This window comes from Ambystoma mexicanum, chromosome 6q, assembly GCF_040938575.1.
Source record: "Ambystoma mexicanum isolate Mex_15411 chromosome 6q, UKY_AmexF1_1, whole genome shotgun sequence".
NCBI lineage: Eukaryota > Metazoa > Chordata > Amphibia > Caudata > Ambystomatidae > Ambystoma > Ambystoma mexicanum.
The window spans coordinates 654,723,783-654,750,369 of NC_090937.1; the positions used below are offsets into that span (position 1 = coordinate 654,723,783).

The 26,587-nt window shown below is 51.1% G+C and overlaps 1 protein-coding gene across 11 annotated transcripts in view; it reads right to left on the reverse strand.

The window, feature by feature from the left end:
• BLTP1 (bridge-like lipid transfer protein family member 1) overlaps window positions 1-26,587 on the reverse strand; it is a 2,946,455-nt gene that overhangs the window by 1,144,473 nt on the left and 1,775,395 nt on the right. For all 11 annotated transcript variants that reach the window (XM_069631149.1, XM_069631145.1, XM_069631146.1 and 8 more), the window contains exon 45: window positions 18,883-19,058. In XM_069631149.1, coding sequence (XP_069487250.1) covers window positions 18,883-19,058 — 176 coding nt within the window. The remainder of the gene's footprint in view (window positions 1-18,882; window positions 19,059-26,587) is intronic.

Below are 26,587 nucleotides of genomic sequence, written 5' to 3' on the forward strand. Positions count from 1 at the left end.
CCTGCATATGTCCAGCAGGGGCACACCAGATAGGAACGCCGTGGTAGCTGCGATCGCTCTGGTGGAATGGGCTCTCGGACGGCCAGGCAGCGGTCGGTTTGCCAACCGGTGACAGTACATGATACAGCCGGAGAGCCATCTGGAGATGGAAGCCTTCGAGAGAGCCTTCCCCTGATTGACAGGTCCAAAGTTCACAAAGAGTTGTGACGTCTTCCGAAAACCTTTCGTGCGGTCCACGTAGAACTTCAGCGCTCTAGCTACATCCAGCGAGTGCAAAGTCCTCTCAGCCGGCGACGAAGGCGACGGGAAGAACACAGGTAACACCAAGGGTTCGTTGAGATGAAAGTCCGACGGTACCTTGGGCATGAAGGAGGGGTGCGTCCTGAGCACTACCCTCGTGTCGTGGAAAGTCAAGTACGGGGCCTTGCAGGAAAGGGCCTGGATCTCTCCCACTCGTCGTGCGGAGGTGATGGCCACGAGAAAAGCTGTTTTCCACGATAGAAACTTCAACGGGGCCGAGTGCAGAGGCTCGAACGGAGGTCCCATGAGTTTGGTCAGCACCACGTTGAGCTCCCACGCCGGGGCCGGAGCCTTCACCGGCGGGAACGATCTGAACAGTCCCTTCATGAACTCTTTCACCAGACGATGAGACCACAAGGACGTCCGGCCCGTGGTTCTGGTGTATCGGGAGATCGCAGCAAGATGAATCTTGATGGACGCGTGTGCCAGACCAGCTTTGGCCAGCGTCAGCAGGTACGGCAGCACTTGGGGAGCCGTAATCCGTAGAGGGTTAATCTTCTGTGCGTGGCACCAGACAGAAAACCTCTTCCATTTGTGTCCGTAGCATTTAAGAGTCGAGGACGCCCTGGCCTTTGCAAGAACCTCTCTGCAATCGGCCGGTATGTCGTATCCTCCAAACTCTAGCGCTGCAGGAGCCAGGCCTGCAAGTTCAGCGACTTCGGGTCGTGGTGGAGGATGGCGCCTCCTTCCCTGGAGAGTAGATCCGCGTCCGCCGGCAGCTTGATTGGCGGGGACGCCGACAAGTCCAGAAGGTCCGGGAACCATATCTGCCTCGGCCACGCAGGTGCGACGAGGATCATCCTGCACCGTGACCTCTTGAGCTGGTTGACGAGCCGGATTAGCAGAGGCAAGGGAGGGAACGCGTAGAGGAACAGGCCCTCCCAGGGGAACGAGAAAGCATCGCCCATGCTCCTCGTCTGGGGAAACCTGCTGGCGAACCTCCGGCACTTGGTGTTCGTCGCCGTCGCGAACAGGTCGATCTGGGGTGTGCCCCACCGTCGGAAGAGGCGATCCACCAGATCCTGCCGTAGTTCCCACTCGTGGCACGAGCGCAGCTCCCTGCTGAGTGAGTCGGCGATGGTGTTTTTTATCCCTGCCAGATGAAACGGCACCAGAAGAATCCCTTGGGCGACGGCCCAATGCCACAGGTCCTGCGCCTCCTTGGACAGCGCTGGGGACCTGGTTCCGCCCTGTTTCCTGATGTAAAACATGGTGGTGGTGTTGTCGGTGAAGATCCTCACCACCTTGCCCTTGAGGGACGGAAGGAAAGACCTGAGGGCCCAAAACACTGCACGGAGCTCCAGGACGTTGATATGCAGGGACTTCTCCGTCGGGAGCCAGAGTCCCCTTGCGTGCAGATTTTCGGTGTGCGCTCCCCACCCTTCTAGGGAGGCATCCGTGGTCACAGTCACCTGGTGGGCTGGGGTCTGGAAGTCCATGCCCGCCGTCAGATGCGCGCGGGTGCCCCACCACCGTATCGCTCGTCGGAAACTCTCGTCGAGCTTGATCCTTTCCTCGAAGCTGCCCGTCGTCTGGATCCAGCGCGCATCCAGGAACTCTTGCAACGGGCGCATCCGGAGCCTGCACATGGGAATGAGGTAGATGCAGGAAGACATCATCCCGAGGAGGGACTTGATGGACCTCACCTTGGCCGCGTCGGCCACCAACATCCGTTGCACCTTGCCCAGGATGGTCCTGGTCCTCTCCTCCGACGGGGAGGCCAGAAGGGACACTGTGTCGAGCCTCGCTCCCAGAAACAGTGCGACTTGCGCGGGCACCAGGTGGGATTTGGCGTAGTTCACGGAGAATCCCAGGTCCGTGAGGAGTTGGACGGTCCTTGCCGTGTGGACCACGGCGAGCTCCCTCGTCTTGGCGCGGATGAGCCAGTCGTCCAGGTAGGGGTAGACGTGAATCCCCTCGCGGCGCAGCTGCGCCGCCACCGGTGCGAGGCACTTGGTGAAAACCCTGGGTGCCGACCGCAGTCCGAAGGGAAGGGCTTTGAACTGGTAATGACGCCCTTGGACCACGAATCTGAGGAATTTTCGGTGCCCCTTTAGGATGGGAATGTGGAAGTAGGCATCCTCCAAATCCAACGACGATAGGAAGTCTCCTTCCTCCAGCTGACCCAGGACGTGCTGGAGGGTGACCATCCGGAACTTCTGCGCCTTGATGAACTTGTTCAGGCGTCGCAGGTCCAGGATGGGGCGCCATCCTCCCGTCTTCTTCTTCACGAGGAAGTAACGCGAGTAGACTCCGGAGCCCCGAAGCCTCTTTGGGACGAGTTCGATGGCGCCCTTTCTGAGCATCGCCTTTACCTCCAGGAGAAGTTGAGGGACGTGAAGTTATTTCCTGGCCACGGGGGGGGCGCGCGGGCACCTTCCTTGAAACTCGAGCGCGTGGCCCCGGGCCAGGGCGTCCAGCACCCAACGGTCGGTGGAGATGGACTCCCACACGCTGACGAAGCCCGCCAGCCGGCCTCCCACCGGGGTGCTTCGGTGGGGGCCCGACCCCACGGCCGGTTCAATCCTGCTTGGACGCGGCCTTGCCGCCTTGGCCTCCTTGGCGACGACGGCGGGGTCCGCCAGACTTGCCTCGTCCTCTGTAGGCCTCTTGCGACGACGAGCGGGCCGCTTGACGGTAGGAAGCGAAACCGCCGCCGGAACCTTTGGAGGCGCCCTTGCCTCCGCCGCTCCGAAAGGGCGTCCGCCGTTGCTGCAGTACTCCAAGGGCCCGGGCCGTCTCAGTATCCGCCTTGATGGCCTGAAGGGAATCGTCCACTGTCTTCCCAAACAGGTTGTTCCCGTCGAAGGGCATGTCCAGGACCCTGGTCTGGACGTCCTGCCGAAAGTCCGTAGCCTTGAGCCATCCGCGACGTCGAAGGCAAACGCCGTTGCCCATCTGGCGGAACCCAGTGTCGGCGATGTCCGTCGCCACGGTGATGGCGTGGTCCGAGGCCACCTCACCTTCCTGCAGGATCTCAAGGGCCTCCGCCCTCTTGTCGTCCGGCAGAAAATCCAGCAGGGGAGCTATCTTGTACCAGAGTTCCCTGTCGTAGCGGGCCACGATAGCCAAGGCGTTGGCCGCTTTAATCGTCGTCGCCGCCGACGAGATGACTCTGCGCCCCATGGCATCCAATTTCTTTCCCTCGCCGTCCGGCGGGGAAGTCGACGTGGAGGCCGCACCCCCCCCCGCTTTCTTCCTGGCTGCCGCGGAGACGACGGAGTCCGGGGTAGGCTGCGCCCGGAGGCATAGGGGGGCTGAGTCCGGGACCCGGTACTTTTTCTCGTACCGGTCTCTTTTCGCTGGCGTCGTGGAAGGGTTCTTGAGGAGGGAAAGGCCCTCATCCCAAATGTCGTCCAACAGAGGCACTGCGAGGACCGTCTTCCTCTTGGTCTCGCGCCGTTGGTAAAGGAAGCCTTCCTTTTTCTTCTCCTCAGGGCAGAGTTGGAAAAGCTCGGATGCCCTGGCGATCATTGAGTGGAACGATCCAATCTCGTCGGGCGGAGAAGCCCTGGTGGGAGGCGACGACGGAAAATCCTCGTCGTATGCCTCGTCGTCCGTACCCGTCGCTGCCGTGTCAGTCCCCGTATCATCCCCTCGGGTGGACGGGGAGGAGGGCTGGACGGGGCGCGACGGTTGAAAAGGAGGCGGTGGATGAATCCTTCTTTTCTTGGTAGGGGGAACACCAGAAGGTCCCGGTTCTGGATCCCCCGACGGGAGAGGTTCCTCCGTCGGTAACGGTAGTCTCGTCCTTATCTCGGAGCATAAGGACTGTATAGCCAACAAAATGGCCGCTGAGTTGTCTTGCGGCGCTGGCAGAGGGGAATCCGACGGGCGAGCAGGGGCCCCGTCGGTATCCTCGCCGATGTCGTCGTCGTCACCTGCGTCGGGGCCCATTCCGACGGGCTGGTCTTGTTCCACGCCTAGGCCGTGGCTTAAGACCTCGATCAGTTCCTCTTCTGAGGTTGAGGCCGAATCTACGCCGACGCCCTGCCCCCCCTTCTTCCCCACGGAGGGTTTCACGGGGGTCCTATCGATGGGCACGAAAGAAGACTCCCTCCGAGGAGGCAGGGAGATTCTGGGCCCCGAGGCCGCCACCACTGGTGCAGCCTCCACAGGCTGGGCCAGGGCCGCCGCGACCGTTTCGATAGAGGGCTTGGTCGAATGGATCAAGGCCTTCACCACCTTAGGTGCGCTCACCGCCTTATCCTTGAGGGAGGGGGCACTGCCACGCTCCTCCTCTGCCTTAGAGCTCGACCGGGGTCTCTCCAGGAGCTTCGCCGGGTGCTCGGCCTTCCTCTTACCCGACCCAGAGCGTTGGCTCGTGGTTGATGGTGCCGGGGAGGGTGCGCCCTGCCTGGCGCCCGTAGAGCCCGACCGTTCGGCGCTCCCGGTGCCAGCGGACTCGCGGTGCTTGGCCTTATGTTGGGCCCCCGTCGCCGGGGCGCCCTCAAAGGTCTTAGAAGACCGCTCAGATTTCTTCTTCTTCTCGCCAGACGGGCTCTTACCCTCCAGCCAGCTGGCGAGACGTTGATGGCGGTCCTTCATGGTCCGTTCCGACATGTTGCCGCAAAACGCACAGTCCTTCTCCACGTGCGTCTTGTCCCCATGAAGGCAGTAAAGGCAGAAAGAGTGTTCGTCCTCCTTGAAGACGTTCTGCAGCTGGCATCCAGGGCAGGCCCTGAACAGCTTTCCGGGCGTCGAGCTTCCCTTCTCCTGGGCCATCTCCGAGACCGGGCCTGAGAAGCTTCTGGAGTCTTCCGAAGCGTAGCTCGACGAAATCTTCACCCTTGAGGGGCACAGATGAATCCGACACGGGTCCCCGTTGATCGGATGTAGGATCGGTGGAGCTTGAGGCTCTTTTGACCGAAAGAATCGAAGTTTTTGTGAAAAAGCGCGAAAAAATAGCACTAACGCTCGAGAGCAATAGCACGAGGATCCCAACACATGAACGTGCGGTAAAAATCTGAAGATGGCTGCCAGAGGCGGTGCTTAGGTAGAGGGCAGTCATTGGCTGTGGTCAGTATGACGCAGAGACCAGTGATTGGTTATTACTACGAAAGACAGATCAGAAACGAAACTGATACTGGTTTTTTCTTTACCGAGGATTCCCAGCCTGACGACGGGGAATATTCATGAGCATGTGAATCCATGCCAGACCCCATGCTGGAGAAATGGGGAAATATTAAGATATTTTACCAAAATTGTGGCTAAGGCCAGGAACTCCGTGGGATGCTTCCGACCAGTATGGCAGAAAAAAACAATCTGAGGGTCCTAGATGCGTGAGGGATCATGGGTACAGTGGACGTCACACTAGGGATTGTATTAATGGCATTCCCTGTGTCAACGCCCATTTTCGAGTTTAGAAAAACAAACTAATACTCTGCAGCTTCCACTAGATGTCGGCCTATGCACAGCATGTGATCTAAGCAGATTCCACAAGCCTCAGAAATATATATATATATATATGACACCCCAGACTCCTTCCACATGGTTTGCATATAATTATACATAAAGTTGCTGCCTCTGTCAGACACAACTTCTTTAGGGAAACCAACCCTAGTAAAGATGTCTAATAATGCTAAAGCAACTGACTTGATGGACACTGTTTTGAGTGGGACAGCTTCAGGATATCTAGTGGCATGATCAACAACCACCAGGATAAGACATGCTGCCAGAGGATGTAGGAGGATGAAGGGGACCAACAGTGTCAAGCTCTACCCTCTCAAATGAGATGTCCACTACAGAAAGTGGTACCAATGGCGCCTGAAGCTTTGTTCTAATTTTTGCAGACAACTGATAAGTTATGAAACTCCTGCAGTGACCTTCTACATGGACTCCTACCATAGGCCAGTAGAAATGCCTACTTAACATTTCCTTAGTCTTCTTGACACCGAGATGACCTGCAAAGGGGACTTCAGTACCAACTACAGGAGTAGGGTCTCACATACAGAGGGACCTCCAACCTCGTATGGTCGCCTCCAGTGGACTCTATAGGTTCATTATACAGTAACCCACCTTCCTGTTAGATTCTATGTTTTCCAGGAGATTCACCCTGCAACTGGGAAAAGGAATGTCTCCCAAGGCCTTCCAAAAATGGACATTTTTTCTACCCTGACCCTGACCAAATTCATTCCCTTAGGGCCCCCCCTTCTGCAAGTAAACTATGCAGTTTCGGGTGATCATGGGGATTGAATATTTCAGATGACCCATCTTCCTCCTCAGGTTCAAGGGTCTGTTCAGTTATCTCAACCTCAGCTGTACGTTAGGTAGGAGAAGAACTCTTCTTCCCCTTTTAAGGACCCTTTGACTCCTTAACCTTGTATTTCACCTTGAGCTCAGGCTAACACTTAGGCTTGGCCAAGATATCCTTCTTTGTTCGAGGTATGGCAAGTGCTAGTTCTGCTGTATCACCCACAAGTCATAAGACAATGAGATAATTTCCAATCAGAATTCTACCTGAAACTTTCCTCTGAACACTTACTGGGATCCTAACCACTCCTCCATTTACAGCTAGAGTGATAGACGTTATTGGGAAGTGTAAGGAACTCATGGTGGCAACAGTAAAGACAGATCCAAGTGATCACAGTACAAGGGTGTTTATTAAACGGTAAATGCAGGGTGGAAAAACACCCAACCTAAACCTAAATCTAAGATGAGAGCAAGCTTCGACCATCAAATGAAAAATAAGGCAGTCCTTGTGGTGTTTTGGCAAAGTAAAAGGCCTATACTAAAAAAAACTAATGCCAAATCCTTACAACTAATTACAGAAAGAGTGTGGGATAGGGTTTTCAATAAAGAAAGAAGTGTTCACAAATAATAAGTCAGGATGTGATTGCTAGGGCTCTCCCTTCCCCACGTTTTGAGCATGGGACAAAGTGGATCTCCTGAGTACAGTACATGCTCAAGCTTTCCCAGCACGAGCCGACAGTTCTGTAACAATTATCAGTCTCTTTTCAATAAAGTTTTTTGCATTTGAGGGCCTGATGTACTCAACAAAACAAACAACTTCCTTTCCAAATGGACTTTTTGTGATTACTTTTCACCCCTGGATCTCCTTTGGTCGGGCTCGGACCTTTTGACTTCCCTCGACCGGTATCAAGCCTTTCTTTTGGATCTCCCTTTGCGGGGCTCGGAGCAAAATGCCAAGGGGGACAATCCACTTCCCCTGGTCTTACAACACTCCTTGCATTCACAAATCTTAATGTTGTTTCAAACAATTCACTGTGGATATCCCTCCGCTGGGTTCACTCTTGCCAACCTTTGCAGCACACTGTTCATGTGCTAATTTCACCAAGCAGAATTAATTTCCTTTTGCTTCACAATCATCTGTCGGTCAAAGACTTTCGACTGTACACAGGATTTTACAAGACCCATGTATGTCACTTTGACCTCTTTTCGCGTTTTCTCAAGGCTTTCTGGTTACGGTAGTATATACCATCGGGTAATCGCCCAGAGTTTTCTGCTTGAGCACCCATTTGGTGCCGGACTCCTCTGTTGCTGGTTTTCCCTCTTTTTCATCAACAGCTCTTTAAGCCTTTCACAGTTCAAATTAGCCATTTGCAGCTTTTTGCTCAACACATTTCGGTTACTTATCGACTCTCCCCTCGACTCACCGGCTCTGATGAACCGCTTGGCTTTCTTTCTCTTTGGAGTCAAGGCTGGTACCAAAGAGACAAGTGTCTCTCCCCAGCTTGGTAATCAGCGGAGGAGGATCTCGTGTACCATTGACACCTGCTACAAAACACACTGGCTATTGTTCGCAGTCTTACAATTCCTTATGCAGAGATTTCACAGGCCTTGGTCGGAAAGGGCAAGGTTGCGTCTCTCCTTGCCACACTCTTGGTATGCGCCGACTTTCTCCTCCTCTTGAACTGCTCTGCTGAGTTAGCTCTCAACTTGTGCAGTCAGCCTTGCTCGTTCTGAGCTCTTGTGCTCCACCTTTTATCCCTGTGGGGAAGGGAAATAGCTGTGTGTGATTCTGGTCAATTGCCTGACCCTGGTATAGGGACATGTCAGGTAAACGGCTCTGGTGTTAGTCCGCTGTCTTTCGTGTTGTGCAAAAGTGTTTGTGTTGGAAAAAGGGGGGGGGCAGCGTTTTGGACTATCCTTACGTGGTAGAATGGTGAAAAGGTATTGAAAGAAGGGGGATACCGCGTCTCACCCGCTGGTGTCCCACTCCCACAGGACCGCCCATTCAGGTGATCCTCTCTCACTGGTCCACCCCCAGGAACTGGATCCAATAGCAATGGTGTGTCCTGTCCACCTGGATGACAGATCCCCAGGGACTAGCTAGGGAAACACCTTCAGGTTTCTCACAGAAGCTAAGAGGGAAACCATCAGCCAACTCAGTGGGGCACAGAGGAGCTCAGGCCATGGCCAACCCCAGTGTAGAATCCACCACAGTCATGCTGGCCCCAGTGTCCCTGAACCACAGTCATGCTGGTCACAGTGTCTCTGATAGCAACTCTAGATTCCCATGATCCCTTAGATACTAGAACTACTTTTAATCCAACGCCACAGGGCAAGGAGTCAGAAGAGAAGGATTCTCCTGTGTGTATCATATGGTCAATTGCCCAACAGGTAACACATGATTCTGAGGACCTTTGTACGTAGGGAGGCTTACTGTGGCCAGAACCTTGCTCCAGATTATAAGTACCGCTGCCCTTTACAGTCTTTCCTATTACCCTTATGGAATTATTTTGTGGGCCTTAATGGGATGTACATTTTTCAGTAGACCCACCCTGTTTTTCTTTCTGCTTTTTTCGCCTTATTGTGCTTACTAGAAGCACTCTTGTCCTTCTGGGACACCTATAGATCAGCAGCAATAGTCAGTTTCTTTGACTCTAACTCCTTAGAATCTACCAAATACTGTTTCAGCTCAGGGGAATAGGAAGCAAAAACATTGTCAAGCAGAAGGAATACGTTATGTACATGTAATTCCTGTTCTAAAGCATTGCTATCTTTCATGGATTCACATGATCTTGAATATTCCCCGTCGTCAGGCTGGGAATCTTTGGTAACATTAAAGCAGTTTACATTTACATTTCTAAATTGCTTGTCACTTTAGTGCTCTATTAGATTCATTTCGAGTCATACTGCCCACAGTCAAATAAACAGGTCCCCTTAATTCCACCCCGTGTGGTCATCTTCAGATGTGGCAACACATGGAATTGTTAGAATGGATTTCTAAACTCAGGCCTGGAGGACAGAGTTTAGGAGGTTACCATAGTTATAGTGAACAGGGAAAACCTCTTGGAGTTTAGCCAAACCAATCAAGGTAGCATGGAGAGTGGTCAAGATTACGCCTAAGGAGATGTGAATGGGTTCAGGGGTACACAATCAGTCCACACAGTGACATAAACAAAGATTACACTTCGACATTAAGTATAAAAATATATTTATTATAGGCCCAAAACACACTATGAAAATTACTCGACTCAGAACTTTATTTTTGGGGTTTTTTAACGTGATACAACTACACACCCACATTAGGGTGGATTTAACTGTGCGCCGTGCCCTCCTCCCTCCCCCTCTCCTCCCTCCGTTCTCCTCCGCCTCATTGTTCAGTGTTCCCTCGGGTATGTTCTGTGCGGCTCAAGTTCACATATCTGGTATTAGGTCTTTAGGCCACGATATACTCTGTATTTCGTCGTCTGTTTATTGAGCACCTGTTGGAGAGGGCGGGGTGCCTTCTGCTTCATTCATTAGGAATAATATCACTGGGCCCCAGATGTCTGGAGGACGTGCGTGAAGGGGCAGTAGTTTAATGACGTCTGTCTCCACGTCTTGGCAGTAAAGAATGTCACTGCGCCAGCTGGCGGCCGTGGGGAGGGGGCCGCAACCCCAGGACATGGCGATTCTCCTGTGGGCCAATGTTAAGAGTAATCCAGCAAGTTTTCTTGTTGACGCTGGTAGTAGTCTAGTCATACCCAACAGAGCTGCTGTCGGGATGGGTTGAATCACCTCCCCCATAATCGCTGCCATCGTCTCCAGCACTTGGTTCCAGAAGGGGGTCAGTTTGGGACAGTCCCATGCGAGGTGGATAAAATCGGCCTTGGGTGTTCCACACCTTTCGCAGTTTGAGGAAGAATCAGGATGGTGTTTGCTTGCTTTCGCTGGTGTGTAGTACGTTTGGTGGAGAAAGTTAAACTGGATAAGTTTAAAGCGTGAATTAAGCGCCATTTTTTGCGTTTGCCTCAAGATGTAGGTCCAGTCTTCTTCTGAGATGGTTATTTGTAGGGCTTTTTCCCATCTAGCTTTTGCGTGAGTGTTGTTTGGGGCTGTGTTGGAGATGATCGATCTGTAAATCTGCGATAACAGTCTGCCTTCACCTTGTGCTTGTATAACATTATGGAGGAGTTGCCAGGTCGGAGGTTGTTGTGGGAAATCGGGTAAGAGTGCCTGCAGAGTATATCGAGTTCTGAAATAAATGAAAGTATTGAGGGCGGTGTTGCCTCCTCTTAGTTTTGATTGTTGCGGAGTCATCAAGCCATCTTTGGTGAAGAGTTTGCCAAGGGTGTTGATATGTAGCTTTTCAACCCATTGGTGGAAGACCTTTTCTGATGTCAGTGGAAACCCTGGTATAAACTTGACGGGGAGAAGAGGTGAATATCGCGTTTGCACTCCATGTTTTTGGGCGATTCTTCTCCAGATCTTGTAGGTCGAAAGCATCACGTTCATGGTGGTGTAGGGGACTGGGGTCTGACTGAGTATAACCGCCGTCAACAGATTAGGTGTTGCCAAGGCCCGTTCAATTTGTATGTGTGATCTAACTGCATGCTCGGAGTACCAAAAGCTGAGGAATTGCGTCTGCGCTGCCCAGTAGTATTTCTCTAGGTCCGGGAGGGCTAGTCCTCCTTGTGCTACCGGGAGGGTAAGTATTGAATGTGCCACTCTGGCTGGTTTGCCTGCCCACAAGAGCTCGAGGACCATACTTTTTAGTCTGTTCAAAAAGGATTGTGGTAAAAGAATGGGGATGTTGGTGAATAAGTACAGGAGTTTCGGCAGGATCACCATTTTGACCAAAGAGGCCCTCCCCCATAAGGTTAATGGCAGGGTCCTCCAACATGACACTTTATCTTGCATGTTTTCTACAGCATCTTCGTACTTGTCTCAGAAAACATCTTGGTGGCTTAGCGACATCTGTATTCCTAGGTACCGGACACGGGATGTTTTCCATGTGAAGTGGAAGTCGTCGGTAAACGCTGTGGTCGTCTGAGTCAGCGGGAATATAATGGATTTGATCTTTAACCCGGAGGCTGCTCCGAATTTAGTAACATCTCTCATGACTGGGTTCAGGTTTTCGGCAGGATCCCTGATGAATAACACCACATCGTCTGCATATAAGGATATTATTAGTTTGTGTGGGCCTATGTGGAGTCCCCTAAGTTGCCGCTGCTCGCGTAGGTTAGAGGCTAATGGTTCCATTACCAGGGCGAGTATCAATGCAGATAGTGGGCAGCCCTGTCTGGTGCCTCGCTGCAGTTCTATGGGTGATGATCTTGCTGCCCCTACGATGATGTTGGCTTGTGGCTTAGTATATGGTAGTGATACCAACTTGATGAACCGTGCTCCCAACCCCATTCTGGTGAGGACCATAAACAGGAATGGCCATTCCACTAAGTCGATTGCTTTTTCAGCGTCGAGTAGCACCGCAATTGCTTGCTGGGAAGGGTCTGAAGCCTCAATGACGCCGAAAAGTCTTCTGATTCCATAGGACGTGTTGCGGCCAGTTATGAACCCTGCCTGATCTGCAAGTACCAACGCGGGCATCAGTGGCATCAATCTGTTAGTGAGAACCTTTGCCAGGATTTTATTGTCTAGGTTGAGCAGAGAAATGGGGCGGTATGAAGCACATTCCTCTGGAGGTTTACCAGGTTTATGTAGGAGTATTATATTAGCGTTGCGGGTTAACTGGGGAAGGACCCCTTTCTCTAGTGCCTCCTCATACACCTCTGCCAGGAGTGGGGCTGGGGTACTTGCAAAAGACTTATAGAATTCCCCAGTTAGACCATCTGGACCAGGGGCTTTGGAATTCGGAAGGGATTTGATAGCTTCAATGATGATCTCTGGCGAGACAAGTTCGTTGAGTGGTTCTCGCAACTGACTTTCGACCCAGTAGAACTCTGTATTTTCGATGTAGTCCAGTGGGAGATTTGAGTTTGCGTAATGTTTGGTACTATATAGCTCTTGGTAGAAGAGTCTGAATTGTTCTGCAATTCCCTCGTCGGTGTGGGTTAACTCGCCTTGCTCGGTACGTATTCCGTCTATTGGCGACAGTTTATCAGCTTTTATCAATTTTGCGAGGAGGGCGCTGGGTTTTTGTCCTCCTCCGTATTGTCGGATTCGGCTGCTGCGATGTAGGAATTTTATTTTACAGTTGGCTGCGTTGTTGAACTTTTGTAGTTCCTCTTTTAGGGTGGCCTGTAGGCTCGAGTCGTCCATGCGTGTGATTTCGTGCTCGAGGTGTTTGAGTTTCTCCTCACTAGTTGCTAGTTCTCGCCATATGAGTTTAGGATGCCGTTTTCCTTAGCAAGACATACTCCTCTGACGAAGCACTTCAGCGTTTCCCAGATCATGCTCGGTGAGGGAACAGAGTTCTTGTTAGTATCGAGGACTGACGCAATCTCTTCGCTTAATTCAGAGGCGAATACCTCGTCTCGCATGGAGCCTGCCTTGAAGCGCCAGCGTTGTAGCGGGTGACTGGGGTTGGATGGGCTGAAGCTGAGTCTTACTGGCGAATGGTCGGAGAGAGTTTTCGGTAGGACGTGGCATGGGCCGCATTTCAGTGGACCGTTTGCTGAGATGAATATTTCATCTCATAATTTCATAATTCTGGAACTCGTGTTGTGTACTGCCGAGTGGAAGGTGTAGCCTTGTTGATCTCCGTTGCACGTTCTTCAGGCGTCTTTGAGATCAAATGCTTTGCACATTTCTCTTATTTGAAGGCTGGCCTTGGAGATGTGATGTGATGCGGTGCGGTCCGTGTCCTATCTTTCGCTGGGTCAAGTACCGTATTCATGTCTCCACCCCAGATTATTGTCATGGGGTCTTGAGTAGAGAGGTGGGTCAGTAACCAGTCGAAATTAGTTGGGGCCGTTGAAGTTGACAAGGGTGATTTTTTGGCCTGCTCCGATGCCACTCACGAGGATTGATCTGCCTTCTGAGTCTTTCTCCGTGTGGGTCAGGCGGAAGTTGGTTTTTCTGCTAATTAGGATTGCAACTCCTCTGGAGTATGATGAGAATGAGGAGAAATATCGGTGGCATCCCCAGCTTCTAGCCCAGAGGTGTTCTTTCCCTGGAAGCAGGTGCGTTTCCTGGATCATGGCCACATCGATCTCGTGCCTTCTTAAGTATTGGAGGATTTTCCTGGTTTTAAACGGGATGTTGCCTCCCCTTATGTTCCTGGTTGCGACCTTGAATGGAGTGGGTTGAATTGTATTATTGTACTGGCTTTATGTGTATCATCTGGAGAGGCTGTGAGCTGATTTGATACAGAGATTGAGCAGCTGTACTGAGAGTTTTTAGCTTTGTGAGTTAGCAGGGGCGGTGGTGACTTGAGTGGTGGAGGTCTGGTGGGGGGCTTTGAACAGGTGGGGGCGCTGAGCGGGTGGCACATTTCCCTCCCTCATTCCCTGTAACCTTTCCACGGGCAAACCCCAACTGGCCCGTTGGTAAACTAGTGCAGGAGGCGGTTCCCGATGGAGCCAGGCCGTCACCTGAAGTCCCTCCCAATAACAACAAACTGTAGAACGAACGAATGCTGTGCTAGGGGCGCTCGGGGCTTCTCAAGTACCCCTGCCCCGTAGCTGTGACATATGTTGCTGTTCCGGCGGTTTCGCTGCGGACTGCTGGAGTTTGGTCTGCTCCTGGCCTCTTCATGTTATGGTGGATCCCTGGGGTTTCATTTCCTTTGTGGGCGAGGTTGGTCGGGGCAGCCTATCTGGTCTAGAAAAGTGCTTGCTTCCTCTGGCGATTGGAATAAGTGGACTCTCCCGTTGTGCTGTACTCTGAGTCATGCCGGAAAAAGCATTGAATAGGCTATTTGGTTGTCTCTGAGCCTTTGTCTGATGCTGGTAAAGGATCTTCTCTGGGTTTGGACTGCAGGGGAGAAGTCAGGGTAAATGTGGATCTTGTCTTCATCGTGAAGGAGTTCCCCCTTCTCCCTGGCGAGCCGGAGGATGGTGTCACGGTCCTTGTAATTCAGTAGTTTCGCGATGATTGATCTGGGTGATGTGCCGGGGACCGGTCTGGCTGATGGAATTCTGTGTGCTCTCTCCACTATGAACAAGTGGGATAGGACTTCTCGGCCGAAGAGGGATATACAAAGTGCTTCGACATAGTCTTCCATCTTTGACTGAGATTGGTGTTCTCCCGCTCCGATAATTTGGATATTGTTACGTCTTGAGCGGCTCTCTAGGTCTTCACGTTTGGCCATAGTTGTTTTCATTTGGGCCTCCAGCCTGGACACTTTACTCTCTATGGAGGCTGCACCATCGTCCATACTGGAAACCCGTTGCTCAACGTCATTCAGGCGCTCTGTATGAGTGTCTATGCGGTGTTGTAGGAGATCCACTTTTGAAGAGAGGCCATCCATTTTATTATTTAAGCTGCCAATAGCAGCCTTAAGCTCTAGCAGGAGTTCTTTAATTTCGGACGGATTGTTCCCTGATTCCATATGTTGGGAGCCGCCAGGCATGAGATCTAGCTCATCTTGTAAGCGGGGGGTTTTCGGGGTCGTGCCACAACCTCAAAGGTTAGTTTCCTTTGGGATTTATCCGATTTCCCCATTATCCTTGTGAGGGCTAATACGGGGTCTAGTTTGTGTTTAAGGTTGTACTGTGGCTGAAATTACTTGCTGTGTTCCCCTTAATAGAGGGTAGTCAGCCTCCGACCTGTGGGGGTCGAAGGATGGGGGGGGGGTCGCAGGGAGAGGTGGCTACTTGTGGGAAGCGAAGTGATTGCCGGCAACGGGCCTCCTGCCGTGTTGCTTGCCACGTCTCCAACAGGGGCAGTAGGGCCGGCACTGAAGGGGACAGCAGGAGTGCCTGCTGTGTTCCTTGATGGCGATGTTTGAATGGTGATGTGCCTGACCAGTCCACCGAGGTTATGGGCTTCGAGGGAGTTCGAGCATGTTATGAAAGTCAAGGAGTCCTGGCAGCTGGGCAAGTGTTGCTAGGACAGTTACTTGCACGGTGCCTTTGGTCGGGTAGGCTGCCTCAGTAGTGCGTGGTGGCAGTGTGAACTTTGCTGGGATGTGGAGGTGCTCTCCGGTGCTTTCCCCCTTTGCAGTGAGGGCTGATCGGTGCTGAGAACTGCCAGAAGTCCTCGCTCTGCTGTAGGTGGGAGGGGGTCCGCCGCGTGTCGCTTGCCACAGTGATTAACAGGAGATAGTCTGTGCCGCGGGGAGAGGCGGGGGGTGAGGCCCAGCACGAGTCTGTCTACTTAGATAGCGCTTTCCCCACCGCCCCTTGTACCTTGACTTGTCTGCTGGGCACTTCCCTGTTAGTGCCGTCCCCCGACGTTTCTGACGTGCAGCTGGGCTCTTGGAGCGGCGCCGAAGCTCGGCTGACTCCGGGTGTTTGCGGCTGGCCTGGATTCTAAGCTGCTGCTGTGGAGGGGCGGGAGCCTGTGTCTCTGGGGCACCGCGCGGCTCCGATGTACAGTGCGGAGATGGGGGGGGGGTAGCCAGCGGTCCGCTCCGCTCAACTCCCTCGTACCCGTCGCACTGGCGCACACTGCTGGCGTGGTGTGGAAGGCCTGCCCCCACTCCAGAGATGCCTCTCCGAGCCGCTCTGCCCAGGGGAGGTGGGGGGAGACTCTACCCCCCGCTCGCCGGCCGCTACCGCACCCCCACCTGTTCGGACAGCGATATTGTCCAGGGAGCGGTTGGAGATGTCAGGGCGTCCCTGGAAGCGCCCGCAGCGGGGGATGCCTGGGTGCCCTGCGGCCTCCCCAGGTTGCTCAGCCTTGATGCTGGGGCGGCTGTTTGATGGCACCAGGAGGCCGATTTTCCTACAAAATTCGCGGAGTGAGGGGCTGAGAGGAGGGGGGGCAGAGGCAGAGCTGGACAGATCATTCAAGAGCCGGCAACAGCAGGATTTAGAAGGATTAATCCGGGGCTAAGAGGGAGCTTAGACCAAAGTGGCCATCTTGGTTGGCCCTCTAGCGCCCTCTGAACCGCAAGACTTATCCTTCACCTCAAGCCCAGGGACTGCATCTCTCCGGCGCTGAAATCCGTGACTACAGGGATTAAGTTCAAGACCCTTTGCATTGTCTACAAGGCTTTCTGGGGTCTGGGCCCACTCTATCTTCCTGAGCCCTCCACTCGTCTTCCTCCACCTCTCTGCGGGTGAGCCGCTTCTCCAAGCAGAGACTTGGGGGAGATCTTTATCCTCTGCAGGTGTCTCCCTCAGAAACAGCCTCCCTGCCTCTCTCCGTCTTGAGCCGGATCTCCTTAAATTCTGGAACCTCCTCAAGACTTTCCTCTTTGCCTCCTCCTTCTCTCTACCCCTCCCCTGCTAACCACCTCTTTCTGCTCTCTTGCTCCATCTCCTCTACTTCTGCTCAGTTTCGCTGACCGGCTGCCTGGTGTACCTTCAGAGCTTCACATGTCCAAAGCTTTCCTCGCCAGTCTCCTGCACTTGTCCCCGGGCCTTGCACTTGCTGCAGCACTTAACCCATGTTCTGACAGGACTGGGCGCACTTGTCCCTATTGCCCTCCCACGCACTTCCTTTCGTCTTCCCGATGTCTTCCCCCCATTGCAAGGTTGCGCTTTGAAACACGTGTATAATCACATAATAAATAAACAATCAATCAAACAATTACAACCCTAACTTATTATATCCAACCCTAAGTTGAAAGGGGCGTCATGCCCAAAAGTTCATAACGTTTCCAAAGAGTTTTAGGAGTTGGGAAAAAAACAAGGGGAGGTTCCTGGCGATGTGACGATGGGTCCAAGCGGTTGACCAAGGAGTTTACTGGTGAGTAAAATTATTTTCTAGCTTTCAGAAGGCTTTCAGAACAAGTGTTACTGAAGGCAATAGTGATACAATATATCAAAGTTCTTCACAAACATTTAAAGGGTGGCGATAGGGGCACCGGTAAGTTGTTACTACTCAACACCCGTACTGCGATTTTTCTTCAGACTTGCAAAGACGAAGGAGGTCGGTGCAGGCAGGTTTTCCCACTGTTGGTTCCGGTCGACGAAGGTAAGGATCTGCGTGTTCAAGAGAAGTTCCAGTCTGGTCCAGGAGCAGAACGCAACCCTATCCATCCAGTGGACGAATGCAGCAGGCACCAATGCAGGACTCTTCTGGACACTCTACCAAATGCAGGAAGGCCGACTCCAGCAATGGTCACCGATGAACGGCGGCATCATAGATGTCACGGTCAAAGAAAGTCTTCTGTCCGAGGCCCGCCGATGCTCGGATGCTGAAATCTCACAGGAAGGCTTCTTAAAGGACAAGCTGAAGACCGTGTGAAGTCCTAAGTGAAAACGCTTAACGACAAAGATTCTACCACATTAGCCCAAACTGGAGTTGGTCAGCCCACTGGATCGCCCAGGGAAACATCAGAAGACTCCAACTGACAGGGCCACGAGAAGATGTTGAGGCTGGTTGTTTCCACCAATCCAGAGAGTCGAAGCACCAACGAGGGTCGTTTGAGATCAGTAGCCAGGCAAGGCTCCCTCGAGACAGCTGAAAGAGATGGTTGCCAGGCCTCTTAGGATGCTTCCACAGATCTTCCTTCTTCTGCATGTCTATACTGGATACTTGGCTCCTCTTTAGATCTGTTCGAATGGTGGCCGGACCCCACTTATTATGCTAAATTCAGGTGAGCCCCAAAACTAAACCCAACCAACAGAAGATCTGCTCCACAAACCCACCCCAACAATGGTCCAATCAGGGACCGCTGGTGGAAAAACTGAAGCATACACTCCGGACATACTGCAACTAGTTTATGGATTGGGACTAGCCAGGCTCAACCCACTTCCTGGCTTGCAACACACATGGCCTGCCTTTCCCAGGCAAAAGCATGACCATAAAAAGAATTTCCTGACTTGGCAATGCAGGAAGAAGACTAAAGAACAAAACGTCTGAAGAACAAGTGAGAAAGCTTGTGGCACTGCCACGTTAGGACACTAGATACTGTTGTGTTAGTCTAAGGGTGCAGAAGAAGGAAACTGATCAGGTGGGTCTCCTCACTTCCGTATCACCTGTCACAGATGTTTCAATGGATTAACAGACATTAGCCCAGGGTGGGGGGAGCAGCCCATCGGGTTGCTTGGATCGCGGGCTGAAACTGCTAATTTCAGCCCGCGTTCGATGGAACCTGAAGGGTGCTTTTTCCGCCCTGCACTGCCATCTTCCCCCCCCACCCTCACATAGCTTTTATTTTTCCATTTGGATGCATAACGCTATAAAATAGCACTGTTGGATTGTATGAATAGGGACTGTATAAACTGTGTCAAATTAAATTAAAATAATCACTATTATTATCTACAACCCCAATATAGACAAATGGAAACAGTAACATATTTGGTGCATGAAATTAAATCATTAACAAATAGAACATACCTCCTTGCTCTTTTGCCCCTTCTGTCTTTTGATGTGTCTGAATCAACAATATCTGCTCTGAGGCAATCCAAAGTGCCAGAGAAAGAGAGATGTTCCCCAAAGTACATTCGATAGCACAGTGGCACTACATCCTGCGACTGAATCCCTGTGTGGCTGAGGAGTGGCTTAAAAACAACCTACATATAATATAAAAAACAAGTACAGTATCACTGAGCCGTTCATTTTTTTTGTAAACAGAGAGCTATGGTGAGATTACAACCTCAAAACAGATTTAATTCACTATGCCAAACAGAAAATAATATGAAGGTAATACATACATGGTGCACTTTCAAAATTAAAAAAATCACGTGCAAGGTTAGTAAGAAGTTCCCTTTGAGGTATTTCTACACATGGATCCCAGCACTATGCATACTAACCCTTAGTGTAAGACCTCCCAGAAAACATTCAATAAAACAAAACTACACATGCACTTATATTCACTACAATGAGCGTACCAATGTCATATCACGGGCAGATGCCACCCATCAGATTCAGGCCTTTCTGAATGGTTCAGACTCTCAGTTATTGCAATTATTATTTTATTTAATTTAGAATTTATATTTTAACAATATAATTTAATACATGACCATTAACAGTTCCAAATACAATAATAAAAAAAGAGAAAGAGAAAAAAACATATATTCACTGTAAATTAACTATTCAATTATGAACTAAAATCAATGAATTATAGGGTTCTTTACTCCTGTAACAAATGAAAGACCATTCAACACGTATAGACTAAACACATAACATACAAGGGCATACATGCACAGTACAGACAAATGCCATCTTTATCATATCCATATTTCTGATAAAATCACAGTGCAACTCAAAATCTTAGTTTTTTTTCTATCCATAGAATTAATTTAAAAGGCACCAACGCGATGTATACAAGACAATATACAGAAGCTATTGCAATTCTAACGCCTCTGGTACTGACTTGTCTCAAAGTATCTCTAATCTTCTTGTTTTGCATGAACACAGTTGGGGTTTCAGCTAGCACCAAGATCTAGCATCTTCTCAGAATTGCGTGTTCCTATTTTTGGTTTTATGTGCATTTCATGGTCCTCAGCACCCCTCTTAGGTTTTAGGTGCTTGTCTTTGCAGGGTTCTAAGTGCCCCACACACATTCTAGGCACTTTCTCCGTGCCCTCTCTTTTCTAGATGCTTCTCAGGGTTCTCAGAGTCTCACTTGTGTTCTATGTAGAATTCTCGGTGCCCCAGTTATGCTGTATGTACTGTTCAGGGTTCTTAGCACTGTGGCAAACAGGTAAGAAAAGTTTGCAAAATGTGCATGGGTGGTGCCATGGTTTGCTGGCAGGGATGATAGCCTGCTTGCGGGTCTGGCAAGATCCTAACTTTGCCCACAGTACTATATTTTTTGTGACTCATATTCTTCAAACCTACACGTTGGATGCTGGTCACACCCCCAAGGCTTTGGAGGAGACTGGATTAGCAGCTTTAACTTATCTGACCCTGCTTCGCCCACACAGCCGGCGTATGCATTGATGGATATTGAGGACGGTTTTGTACAGACCCCTGTTAATGTCTGTACAACCATTGACCCAAGGGCTGGCTAAAAGAACTCAACCAAAAAGAACGCAAACCACCCTTAAAGGTAGTTTAAGGGTGCAGAAGTTACTGGTATGACACAGTGGTGGCATGCTGATCGGCAAAGACTATTATTCAGGTAAAAATAAAGTGGAAACCTACCTCAAAAAGGGGTTTCTCTGAATCTACTAATGAACTAAGGAAGCAGTCAGAATGTCCAAGCACATAAAAAGAGTCCTCTGTTGTGTCAAAATGCATACTTCTAGCCCTCACACTTGTAACTAATAAGAAAGGTGTAGTGGTTTGACTCCCTACTTCTGGACAATGAGCCACAGTTCCAATCGTAGAGGAAATTTTGCCTGTGAGAATGACTCCCTTCTCCGGTTCACAGTTCCTGTCCAGGGAAAACAAACAAAGTTCAAGCTTGTCGTGCTGTAAGGGTTCAGTTCCAATTCAAAAGAAAAAGGTACAACTCAAACATCATTCCTTATTTTGTTTCACTATTGGATACCTGAAGAATCCCTCCCTTCTCCAGATATTTGGTTCGCAGTGTCTCCACAGTGCCAGGGGAATGACTCCCTTCACTGGGCCGCCTTCTGACAAAAAAACCATGAGGCGGTATTGCTTCCATCTCCTGAGGTTTCTTGACTTCACAGTTCACGCTGCCAGGGGGAATGCCTCCCTTCACCTGGCTTCTTTGCCCCTTTTGGTTTTCACAATTCAATATTACCAGGCGGAATGCCTCTCTTCCCCTGGTTTGCTTTGCACTTCAAAAGTTCAAATGAGCTCCCATGTCTTATGGGTGTGGCTCCCAGACTGGTTTATTCTTTATGTTTTTGTACAGTAACCCTGGGTTACTATCCTGCCAGGTACTGTGACTATGAAGATGACTTGGGTTGATCTTCATTAATGGGTGCGGGTCCCAGACCTGTGCGATTCTCCCCTTTTGATGCTGCAGACCTGGTTCACTATCCTGCCAGGTACTGTGACTATGAAGATGGCTTGGGTTACTATTCATAAAAGGGTGCGGGTCCCTGACCCCTGTTTGAATGCTTGTAAGCCCTTCTGGAGACCCACCAACTGTCCTGGGAAAAACCTAGGTACCTTAGGGGGCTTGCCGGTGTTCTTTGGTCTGTTGCAGTCTCTCTGTGTCCTTTTGGCCTCTCGCAACCCCTGCTGCTTTCTGGTGTTCTGTGTCAACCATGCGTTACAGCTGCTTCTCGTGTCTGGACACCTGCTTCTCCACGCCTCCGGTCAGTCTCTCCACAGCGGACCAGATAGAGACAGCTCTACCTGCAGGGCAGCGCCCCCAGCAACGATGTTCTCTGTTCTCTGCTCCGGTCTGCTTCCTGTCTCACGGTTCCTCCACAAAGGGCTTCTCTCGTCTTCCTGGTTTCCCTCTTCAGTTTTTAATGGGCTCTGCCCAATCATGTTTCGAGAGGAGCTAGACTGTTCATTCACGTTCTTGGAAGTGCTCTCTATGTTTCTGCACCTCTTCATCCCAGTACCGATCCTGAGGTCTTCAAAGGAGTCAACTCGTTTCTCCCTCTTCTAGTACTTCCAATATTGGTGGTATGACAACGACACATAGGAAGACTAGAAAAGGTGTTGGTGGAAGGGAAGTAGGTAGGTGTGTTAGGGTTAGGTGGACTATGGGGATACCATGTTCTCCCCAGGTCATCAATAATCCCCTAGGGCGTTTCCATCCCCATGAGATCCACACGCTGAGTACCAACCCCATCAGGATTATTGGGTAGCAGCCTCAACTCCCTGGCCTCATGCAGAGGGGCTCCCCGAGGGGAGAAGGGACAACATCTGAGGATTCGTCACACTAGGTAGAGTGGCAAAGTAGTCATGCTTAACTTTTAGGAAGAGGTAGGTAGCAAGCAGGCCGACACAAACTTACAATTAGTCCACAGTAATAGAAACAGAGTTTCCCTGTGGAAAGTGGTATAGGGCTGTGAAGCCCCCACAGCCTGGATCTCGCCGATTCTGCGAGCGGACGTGTGTCCGACTAGCAGAGTTGTCTTGATGGTGACCAGCTTGATGTCTGCGGGCGCCATTGACTCGAATGGTTTGTGTGCCAAGGCGTCCAACACCACATTGAGGTCCCACACAGTATGTGACCTCTTGATGGGCGGGTAAAGCCTGGACAAGCCCGTCAGGTGTGTCTTGACAATTGGCTTGGAAGAGGAGAAGACCTCCTCCTCTGAATTCCAGTAGGCCCCTATGGCTGCCAGATAGGTGCGACATGTGTTCACCTGTACTCCTGAGTGGGCAAGGTGTGCCGAGAACGAAAGCACATCGTCCAGTGTGCACGTCAGGGGGTCGATCTCCCCAGACTCTGCATAGTGATGGAATCTGCTCCATTTACTCTTGTACTGGCTCCTAGTGGCCTTGCTCCTAGGGCCCTGGATGATCTCCAGATTAGCCCGAGATCAGGTGCTTGAGGGTGACCTGCTCAGGAACCACGCTGCGAGGGCTAACTTCTGAGGAGCGCGGTGGTGAACCCTGTCCCCCTCCTGGTACAGGAGAGGTGCTGGGCCCAGCGGAAGGTGAATGGGTGGTCTGTCTGAGAGGCTGAGCAGTTTGGAGAACCACGGCCTCGCTGGCCACCGAGGCACTATCACTATGATGCTGAGGTTACAAGCTTCCTTTATCTTGAGGAGTACCCTGGGGATCAGGGGTGTGGGAGGAAAGGCATAGGCTGTCATGCCCTCCCATTGAATCAGCATGGCGTCGTCCAGGGAGCCGGGGCCCTGTCCCTGCCACGATGCAAACTGCTGGCACTTCCTGTTCTTCCTGGAGGCAAATAGATCCACCTGAGGATGGCCCCATGCGTTGAAGACCGCCTGCAGCACCTGGTCATCCGATTACCACTCATAATTGTCCGCTCCCAGCCTGCTGAGCCTATATGCTTCCAGGATGGCCTCCGCGGGAGGTGGACGGCCCTGAGGTAGATTTTTTCCAGGACCCATTCCCACATGCTGACAGCTAGGTCGCACAGCGGACGGAACCTGGTACCCCCCTGCTTGTTGACATTGTACATGCTGGTGGAGTTGTCGGTCTGGATCAGGACAGTCATGCCCCCGATGAGTGCAAAGAAGGCCGAGGGCTAGCCAGATGGCTTTGAGCTCCAGCCAGTTGATATCCAACTCCTGCTCCTGCTGGGTCCAGATTCCGTGGATGCTGTGGTTGCCCAGAGTGGCTCTCCAGCCCTCTAGGGAGGAATCCATAGTAATGGTGACCTGCGGAGCCGGCTGCCGGAATGACCTGCCCGTCCGCAGATTGCAGTCCTTGGACCACCACGTGAGGTCCGAGTGGAGAGAATGTGGTATGCTGACCAGCTCTGCTTGGGAGCCCTTCTCCTTATTCCATGAGACACGGAAGTGCAGCTGCACTCTCCTCATCCTGAGCCTTGTGTGCGGCACGGCCAAGAGGACAGCTGCCATGATACCCAGTAGGTGCTGGTAGCACCAAGCTTAAGTCATTGGTTTGGTAAGGCAGTGCTTAGAGGCCCTCTTGATGGCCGTAATCTTGTCCTGTGTGGAAAGTGAGGAACTGCGTGGGCTGCAGCTGAGACTTGTTGAGGTTGATGGTAAACCCCAGGTCGTGGAGTGTACTCATAAGTGTGGAGGAAGTGTGGACCACCCCCTCCGGGGATCTCGCCCTGACCAGCCAGTCGTCCAGGTACGGGTAGACATGGTGGCCTTGGGCCCTGAGAAGGGCTGCCACTGCCTTCATGAGTTTGGTAAATACCCTGGGGGCTGAGTTGAGGGCAAAGGGTAGCAGCTTGTACTGGAAGTGAAAGCCCATGATCCTGAAGCGTAGGAAGGAGCGGTGGGGCTGCCAAATCGGGATGTGTAGGTAAGCGTCCTTCAGATCCAGGGAGCACATCCAATCTCCCTCGTCTAGTGTCTCTGCAATGAGTGCTGGCGTAACCATCGTGTATTTTTGAAGAGGGTGGAAGAGATTGAGGGTAGATAGGGCCAACACAACTCTCAGGCCAGCCTGGTTCTTCTTCTGTATAGCGAAAATCCTGGAATAGAAGCCTAAGACCCTCTGGGAGGCTAGTACTTCTTCCACTGCCTGGTTCTCGACGAGCGACCAGATCTCCGCCAACAGAGTTGCCGTCCCAATCTGTGGCAGTGTTGGGCAGGAAAGAGGAGAGGGAGGTATAGGCAGGCGGTAACCCGTGGATACTTCTGAGAGGATCCAAGGGTCTGCAAAGTTCTGGCACCAGAAATTGTCAAGCTTGTCAGAAAATGCCTCAACCCCCCCACCCCCCCTCCGACTCCTCACCTGTGTCGGCGGAGCTAGTGGTAGTCTTGCGCCTTCGCCGGTAATCCTTCTTTTCATGAAGATATGGTCTACCCCAGGCGTTTGCCACCGTGAGCACTTCTGGGACAAGTAGTCCGGTGGCAAATCTGCTGGAATAGCCGAAAGGGGAAAAAGCCGATCAGGCACAAAAAAACCCTGCAGATGTTTGTGATGGATGGAAAGGAGGACCCTGGATGGAACTTCCAGTTAAGGGTAGCCTGAAGACCCCGAAGAGAGTACTCGGAAGAAGGATCCGGTAAGCAATGGAGTGAGGAACAACAATAAGGCACGGAGAGCCTCAGCGGGGTAAGTAGGACCCGACAGGAAAAGTGGCTGGTCCAGGAGAGGATGGGCAAGTAAGCAGACACACTTGCGTAAGACTGCTGAAGTCGACATGCGCCAGGGAGGAGTGCGACGCCGGAGGACCAAGTACCTAGATGACAAAGAAAGACAAAAAGATAGTAGAAGAATCTGGGGAAGAGCGCGTGGAATTACATGGCAAGGCCAAACCCAGGAGCACTGGTGAAATCGGCCCGTTCCCGTCGACACAGAAAAGGGGACTGAGGAGTTGTGCCGGAGGGTGGAGCGCATGCTCCCAGGGCCGCTCCCCCGCACGCCTCTAAATTTAAAGGGGAAGAAGGTTTTTCTGGTGAAAAAGGTTTCCGTCTCCCGTCCCTAGGAAGGGACACCCATACAGTATGGAGGAAAGGGGACGGGACGTAAGAGTAGCTAAGAGAATAACTCTTAATATTTAATATTAAAAAATAACCCTCACACAAAACAACAAAACATTCAAAGGAAATCATTAAACATAAAAGAATAAACAATATTTAACCAGTATTTTGGATGACTTTCACCTGTCCTGGGTAAATCCCTTCTACAGAGTTTTCCAAAGTCAGTTCTCCAAAATGTTCTAAGGAAAAGGAAAGTCTTGAACTAGTTCTTAAGAGTTCCAAATCAAAACAAGTTCATGAAACAAAAATCTTAACACTTCTTCAGCTTTCAGTTGAAATGATCCCTTTCCAAGTGTCCTCTTGATAACCACCCTTCTACTACGGTTACCATGGAAACAGTCTCCTCTTTGTTACACAGTCTCCTACTTCTTCAACCAACTTCAATATAACATCCACTGAAAGTATATACACCACCACAGTTCAAGTACTTCAACAACTTCTTCTACAATTTTAGAATTAGTGGGCATGTAAAGACAAGACACTTTGACCTCTAGAGGTAGGCAAGGCACTATACTTTCCTACACTACAAGAAAAGGGCAGCCTTTTTGCCTTCTTCTGTCTGCCTCACTGCCACAGGTATAAACTGTCTCTGCTTCAGGACTGACTTTCTCTCAACTTCATCAGTCTTCAGCATTACAGATTATCTTCTTTGGCATGACTTTTACAAGCACTCAGATCCCTTCCCCAGCTTTGCGTGCACCTTCTTGGTTCCATTAACAACCATGAAGACATATTGCCACTCTTTCAGCTTCAGGTAACAATTTCACACTTCTATCAGAGGACACTGGACCTTTAACAACCTCGCAGATCAGATGAACAGACTTGTTTCACTCTGGCTTGGGTAATGCTTTTTCTTCTAGTTAGTACAACATTTGGACTTAAAAGGTAAATGTTCCGAGTACGCAAAGGTTCAGTCTTCAAAGTAAAAACAGATTTAAGGACATGCGACCACTGTTTAAGATAGAGCTTTGACCTTAAAGACACACCAGTGATTGTATTTCTATTCAATATCGCGCAGACGGTTGCAGACTCTTTTAGGGAAATACAATTGGCTACATGCA